This window comes from Nothoprocta perdicaria, unplaced genomic scaffold (genome assembly GCF_003342845.1).
Source record: "Nothoprocta perdicaria isolate Ctin4 unplaced genomic scaffold, notPer1 scaffold_41, whole genome shotgun sequence".
NCBI lineage: Eukaryota > Metazoa > Chordata > Aves > Tinamiformes > Tinamidae > Nothoprocta > Nothoprocta perdicaria.
Window position 1 is genome coordinate 733,814 of NW_020455655.1, and position 7,855 is coordinate 741,668.

Consider the following 7,855-nt stretch of genomic DNA (forward strand, 5'->3'; position numbering starts at 1 on the left):
CAAGAAAGGAGCCCAAGTCTCCCGCAAGGTGATCCGGGCAGTGGCAGGAGGTGATTGTGGGCACAGGGCTGGGTGGAGAGGGCGGCTCCGCACCCAGGGAGCCGCTACCAGTGCACCCGGAATTAACCAGGGGCCTATTTGCTAATGGGGCCTCCTGGTGAAACTTGTGGTGAAAGTGGCAGCTAAAAAGACACCTGATAAACAGGAGTGCAGTGGGAAAAGAAAAAAAAAAACTTTCAGTTACATGTTTGATTTTATTTTGATGCAAATTTCAAATGTAAAGAGGAAAAAAACCTGTTAATTTAGAGAAGGAAAAGAATCCTTTGGGGGTGGGGGCTATTCTCCAATATTTTTCCAGCAAATTTTAAATTTCTGAATACATTTAAAATAGATGTTAACCAAATCTGAGTGACAGAATGACAATATGTTATAAGTAATGTTAACAGTACATATGTATTTACTATATAGGATGAACGCATGTATATTGCATGCCTCAGACATACTTTAACAGAAATGTCAGTCTGTCAAATTGTAAATACTCACAGGCATAAGACTACAAACATATTAGGCAAAACTGGGCTTCATTTACAAGTTCTCTGTTGTGCAGAATAACACAGCATATGCTATAGCTGATGGTTAATCTATCACTGTCACAGGACAGCAGCGGAAACAAAGCTTTATGACATTTATCATTGACATAAAGATCCACGTTGATTAATGTGGAATGATCTACAATGACAAATTATATTTCTTTTAAGCTCTGACATTATCAATACGACTTGTAAATACAAGCTCTGAAATTTCACAATTTCATATAATTTGATGATTTATAAAAAGTGATTAAACAGTATCTCAAAAGTGAAATTAAATTGAAAAACCCTAACTCCTACAAATGTATCCTTTACTGATACACATGTACAAGCCATTAACATAATAAAAATGTTATGAATTATATTAATGTCAAAGAGGCCCTTCCAAACAGCTACATGAAAGTTCTAGCGCAGATGTATAACTTTATACAGTTTCTACTTGTTTTGGTATCTTAACTATAGCTTGCAAAAACATAGCTGCAATGTTATGAAGCTGCACTTGTGCCAGTCTAGATTTTTTAGATCAAAGAGTTCTTGCGGCAAAACACAACTGATGTGGTCTCAAAGACTTCATTAACTCCAGATGTGGGGAAACAGCCAGCCAATTCCACAAAAAGAGCAAGTCTCTTTTAGTTACAATCAGAACTACCCACAAATTAAAACCAGGCCTCTGATGTCATCTGATCACCTGCAGATGAGCGCCAGTTTTTTTTTTCTGGTTAATGACCTAATCATCATTTTTATGTTGTGTTACTACAAACAAAATTCAAAAGTTGCGAAAATTTGCTAAGATGAAACCAAGGCCCACAAGACACCCAACGCAAAGCTTTCCCGTCAAAAAGCTGACCATAGAGGAACGATGGTTTGCGGTTGGGAAGAGCCCTGTCGGGCTGGCGGCTTCGTTCCCTCCCAGCGAGCGGGGACCCTGTGGCTGCTGGTCACTGGTCACCATTGGCCGTACCGAGCCCTTGCGCAGGCCACGGTCTGCCGGGGCCGTCACCATGGCCTGCGCAAGGGCTCGGTACAGCAGTTATTAATATGACACAACTGCTTGAGACATCCTCTTTTGGCTATTAAACCAGTTACAGTGACATCCAGGGGCAAACTTGTTTTTCCTGGCTGATGCTCCCAAGAATTCTGTGGAACATTCTCAGTGTCCATGCAGTCTCCTTGGAGGATGGTTCTCTTCAAGCAGGAGGACAGGAGCCCTTCTCCTGACCCCCTCACAGCCGCTGCACCTGAGGGCACAGGACGCATCTCCCAACTGCCAAGCAAACCACTCCACGAGTATGAATGGGAAATTCCCTCCAGATAAACACATGCCAAATGCAGCCTTTTAAGTGACTGATCAAGTGGAGGACTCGACTCTTTTTTTGGAGCCGTGCTAGAACATACATTAATCCTCTGGCCGCAGCACTTCTGAAGGCTAGATGGCCTCAGCAGAGGAAAGTAGGACAAATGAGTTGCAAAGGACATGAAGGCAGAGATCCATTTCTGTCTCTTCTCGCACTGAGCTGTTTCACATTTCCCCAGTCAGAAAGGCAGGATGGTGGCTTGATGGCCAAGGAATCTTTTTTGGAAAGTGAACCCGACTTCCAGAAAAAAGAACCGAAAGGCCACGCGCCCTACACTAGATGAAGTTTAGCAAAACACAAGCATCTAGTTCTCAAATCTGCAGTTGTACTTAATGAACACTATCATAAAAGTTAATTGTTTAAAGCCTTAACATATCTAAAATGTATCAAGGAGTTATCCAATGTACTTTTATTCACTAATAAAGGTGTAAATAGCACGAATATTTTACTGAAGATATGAGTTTACCAGATTTTGCTCTGTTACAAGAAACTTCAAGCCTATCCTATAAATACATTTAATACTTGCAGTCCTCCTACTGGCATACTTTCTCTCATGCAATTTTCCCTTAATTTGTTTCAAATTTTTAAATATTTATTGATGTTTAATATTAATGCTAAGAGCACATTAAAAATCGGAATGAAGCAATCAAAATTTACTTCCGATGAGCTCATGCTATCGCAAGTTAAAGCCTCCCATCACGCACGCTGTTTACGAAATTATGAATTGTGCTGCTCGTATAAACCCAGTTACTAACAATTCTTGGAAGTGCAGGGAGATATTAGCAGGCAGCTGCAGACAGCGAGCGCTGAGAAGGCAGCCGAGGAGGAGAGCCATCCTGCAGCCTCTGCTAACTGGCCCATCTACATTCCAGCTGCATCAGTCACGTTCCGAGCAAGTGCGCGCTGATGAATGATTTGTACATGTGGCAAAATTTTACAGTGTATTATCTGCAGGTTTTGTGGCAAAAACTCATTCTGCTGAAAGGCAGCTCTGGGGAAAGGAAGCACGATTTTTGTGTTTATTATATTTCTGTCTGAAGCATGCGCTGCAGGAACGTACAATACTAGCTATAGCTTCTCATTCTTCTCTTTAAAGCAAAGCAAAAGTTGCCAAAAAAATCCATTTTGGGATAGCTAATATTTAAGCAAGACAATAAACTGAGCCACCATAATATAAGCCATAACACACAAGATTCACTATATCATGTCCTAAATTCTACTTTGTTTCCAGCACCAGGTGTGAGGTTCCTATGTTTTAAACTCTGTTCTCATAGCCCAGAAGGAAAATAAAACACTCCTCAGAGAGCACAGAGCATCAGTCTCATCTGCAAATCTGCCCGTAATTTTTAAGGATAGTATAAAATTCAACCTCCTTGAAGTAGCTAGCCTGAATACCATCTTAAATAAATGTTTATGCAGTTTAGGCATGCTATCCATGCCTATTTGGGTATTTCTGAAATGCAGACTCCTACTGCAAGGATATATACAGGCTCTCCTTAGTTTCTTCAGCAGGCAACAACCTTAAAGTCACATTAAAAAGTGTAGGCCAACTCACTTAACATCCAAAACCAATACCCAGAAACTTCTTATTTTTATTTTTTTCAATCACAGCGTGAGGCAGAGAAGGGACAGACAAAATGGTCAGGCAGCAGGGCCACCACTAGAAATGAATGCCTGTATATGATGCCTGCAGGTTTCTTTTCTAATATATTTGCTAAGCTAGCTCCTTCCTTCTCATTTTTCAGATTCAAACTACACTGTTACAAAATAACACGTATCCCCAATTCTTCAGAAATTCCTTCTTAAATTCAGAAACGGATAAGTTAAGCAGCCTATTCCCCAGCCTGCTGCCCGTTTATCAGCAGATCACTGTGGCTGTGATAGCAATGCCTGACACCAGTCGGTCAGTCAGTCCTGCCTGCAGTGCTGGCTCCGGGGTGGCTTTTGCTTTTGTCTGTTCCCCGCAGCGAGGAGCACCGCGGGTCCCTGCAGCTCCCAGCCGCTGGGCGGGCCGTGCGAGGCAGCGGCGGCCGCGCTGCTCCTCGGCGCCCGCCTGCGCGGCACCTGATGCCGTCGCTGCTGCCGCCCGCGCAGGGGCTCGTGGGGCCGGCGGCTCCGCTCGGCCGCGCCGGGCACGGAAAACGCTCCGGCTGCCGCAGCCCAAGTCACAGCGCCTTTTGGGGGAGCGGGAAGGGAGAGGAGGGTGCGGGACATGAGCAAATCCCCTGGGCCGGGGTCTGGGGCCGCTCCTCCTTCACTGTCCACAGAGAGCACCCCTAGAGATCTTCCACATGATCTTGTATTTGTCCTGACTTACAAATGTTGGCTTTGACCTTGTCTAAGTTGCTGAGGGCAGCATATGGTACACAACGGATTTAATGGTACTTTTCTTCCTGTATACTAACTAGCCCAATACCAATAAAAGCAGAATTAAATCACTCTTGTTAGCACCTGGCTACTCTAAAATTTACAAACGGAAAACACTTTATATTGATGTTAGAAGATGTGGTGCGTTATTTGCTGCATAACAGCTACAAATAAAAGTGTACCATCATGTACTAAGCGTTAGGCAGCATTATTAAATATATATCTTGGTGTTATAACCCAAAGAACGATGACCAAAAGACAGGTCAAAATGTATCTACTAAAAATATACCCCCCCACACACACCCACGTGTATGCCTATATGGATACAGATGCACACACATTTACACATACACGGTCACAAAGGGCATTTGTGCTCTAAAAGCTCTCAGGAATCCCCCTTTTCTACAAACCTCTCCACATAAGCTAGCCTCCAAAACAGAAAGCACAAAACACTATTTATTTTCAAAAACACACCCCAGCAATTTTGTACTGCCTTCCTTAACAGCTATCGCAGCAATTTACTGTGATACATGCAGAAACTCCATGTAAATGCTCAACAAAATCTTCAGCAGGGCTGGGGAAGCAGCATTTATTCAATAATAAAACACACTCAAATTCTGACTAGCATCGAGTAACCCACTGCCATCCACAGAAGGCATCAACGCTGTGCGAGCCAGGCACGAGGCTGTTCTCCTGCGAAACAACAGCCACAGCCCATACAAAACATAATCAATGCTGCTTCTTAAAACCATTTAGCTTGGGAAGGGATAACTGACATATTAGTCACTGGGATCAATTGTAAAATAATCCAATAATCCAGGGGTAGGATTGTTAGATCTCAGAAGGTACATTTAGAAAATAACCAATTAATTTTCAAATGCTCAAATAAACTGAAAAAGCAGAAAAAAATCTTTAACTTTTATTCTTCATGCACAAAGAAATAAAGCTTCCTCTACTATTATTTTGGTTTCCTTGATTATAAAATTTAAACAAAAAAGCACAACACTGAATGATGACGTCTGCTTAATCATTAGTCAAAAAAAATGAATGATACTTAAGCTGTTAAAAAGTGTCACATGCTCCTATTCTCCCATCAAAAATGTATTATTATTTTCTCTCAAACATCTGTGGGTTTTTTTTTTTTTTTTTGGAAGGGGAGGGGGCTTTCAAATGTGGTTTGGAAGTTTTGATTTTGTGTCTATAGCCTGGTTTTGTAGAAATGAAGGTAACAAGGAAACTTTAAAGAAAAACAGATGATTTTTGGTTGTACTTTTCAAAATTTATAAAAACTTCCATATAAATTAAACTTTTGAGCCTTAAAAAAAAAAAGTGTTTTTGTGTATCAACAGGTGAAGCAAAAAAAAAAAAAAAAAAAAAAAAAAATCCAGAGTAGTGTATTTATTTTCTTCTGAAACAGAATAAAATCTTTTTTTTCTGTATCAGTTTGAGAGCATTTCTTGAAATATACGTATTTTAAATACCTAATACACAAAAATGAAAAATGGTAATATTTTACTTCTTGGCAGCAGTTTTGCATCAAAAAATAGTTTCTACTTTCATGTGCCTCTTCCAAAACATACCAGAAGTCACACGAAATAAATCTCTAACAAAATACATACATATATCTATTTTTATATATATATATATATATATATATATAAAAAGGTGCTTTGAAACTTTTATGTGTCACTGCACATGAAGCTATCTACTGGGGTGCTTAGAATCTTGGGTTTTTTTTTTTTTTTTTGCAGTTTAATGTTAAGATACATTCTGGTTTACATAATTTAAAAGTTTAATAAAATAAAATGAAAACATTTAATAAAAAAGTTTAAATTACACTTTCTATATGTCAGTTCCCACGTATTTGGCTTGCAAATAAACCAGATTTTATATCCACATCAATGGATATCCAAGGATGTTGCTATTCAAAATTGAACTCAAAAAACCTCAAACAATGAAGCAGATGCCATTAACTCCTAACTGATCAAGCAACACAACTAAAAGCAAGATGCATCATAATCAGGGTACGTACTGCCTTTCAAGTATGGAAAGCTTTAAACAAATATTTGGCACCTATGCTAAGAAGTAACACTAAAGACAGTAAAATAAAAATAACATCCTTCCCCATTCACATATCTTGCTTTTATGTATTTAAATTAATCAATAAGGAATTTGGAATTGCAAAATTCCTAGGAGAGAAAATGCTAAAAGCTAGTGAGAAACACACCAAAATGAAATAAATCCTCGGGCAACATGATATAGAAGCATCATATGATTTGTCATCTATTTACTAACTCTTCAAGCTCATAAAGGTCACCTCTGACCCGTAACAGGCACATGCTATCAATTTTCAAGCCATGCTCCCCTACAGTACCCACTTCCATCCACTACATGCCTGGAAATACTTAATAAGATCAAAGCCTTTTCTCCTGCTACAAGAACAAAGAGAAATGTTGTAATAGAGTGATCTGTGCTCTAGAAAGAATAAAATCAAAACTCCATGCAAGTTATACTCCCTTTGCTTCAGGGGTACCTTATAGTTAATTTTACTTAAGTCTTATATATATCTTCACATAAAACTTCAAACGGACTGTTTTAGCTTAGGAGCAGACATGAAAGGAAAATAATTTCATATTTGAAAGGCAGCTGGCATTTATACCAAAGGAAATGAAATAGAGACTGAGCGATTCTGCTGATTCTCCTAACCTCTCTTCCCGTGTCTTTTCTGTTATTCAAGGAGCTCACGCAGAGCGTCCTTAATGAACATAAAGATCCACAGTTTAATTACCACTGAACAAAAGTGCTGGCAAAAAGTTTACTAGTGAAGGCAAAGCTCATGTAGGCCCATGGGAGGAGAACAGCAGTTTAAAAAAAGAGGAGGGGAGGATGAGCATCTCCCCTTTCCTACTTAACGTTACTTTTAATAACAGAAGAGAGCGCCAACCCCACACGACSCGACACAAAGTGCGGCGCTGCGGTACATTTGCTGCTCCAGTTCTTGGCCCCCGGCTCAGGGCAGCTTTTTCCCCCGCGGCGACGCCAGCGCCGCGGCTGCGGGGGAGCCCAGGCGGGCGCGCGGGAGCCGCGCGGGCACCTGCGGAGCCCGAGCCCGCCTGGAGGCCGGGCCGGGGCCGGGCCCGGGGCGGCGCGGGGGCTCCGCGGGCTCCGCCGGTGCCGAGGCGAGAGCGCCGCCGTGATTGGGACCAGATGGTGCCGCCGCGAGCCGCGCGGCGGCCCCCGGCTCCAAACAGGAAGCCCCAGCGCGGCTGGCTGCTACCCTAATCATTCCCAGAGATCCCTCCTTGTTATTTTTATACATAACTGAGGGCACTTTCATCTTCCCCCCCCTCCCCCGCGCCCTCCCGAGCGGCCAGTGCAGCCGCGCGCGGGAGCCGCGCTGCGCCGCGCTTACCGTCTTGCCGTTGTAGTAGTACATGAGCGAGCTGCCGCCCGCGCCGGGCACGGGGTACGCGCAGTACATCCTGCGCCGGCCGTGCCGCGGGCTGCACTGAGCGCCCGCTCCGCGCCGCGCCGCCCCCGCCC

General features: G+C 42.4%; 1 protein-coding gene across 4 annotated transcripts in view; it reads right to left on the minus strand.

The window, feature by feature from the left end:
• TCF12 (transcription factor 12) overlaps positions 1–7,855 on the minus strand; it is a 149,579-nt gene that overhangs the window by 30,275 nt on the left and 111,449 nt on the right. For 3 of the 4 annotated variants that reach the window (XM_026045758.1, XM_026045757.1, XM_026045756.1), the window contains exon 1: positions 7,725–7,793. The exons of the other annotated variant lie outside the window; for it this stretch is intronic. In XM_026045758.1, the coding sequence (XP_025901543.1) occupies positions 7,725–7,793 (69 nt within the window). Of the gene's footprint in view, positions 1–7,724; positions 7,794–7,855 lie in introns of those variants that run through there. 4 annotated transcript variants of the gene reach the window in all.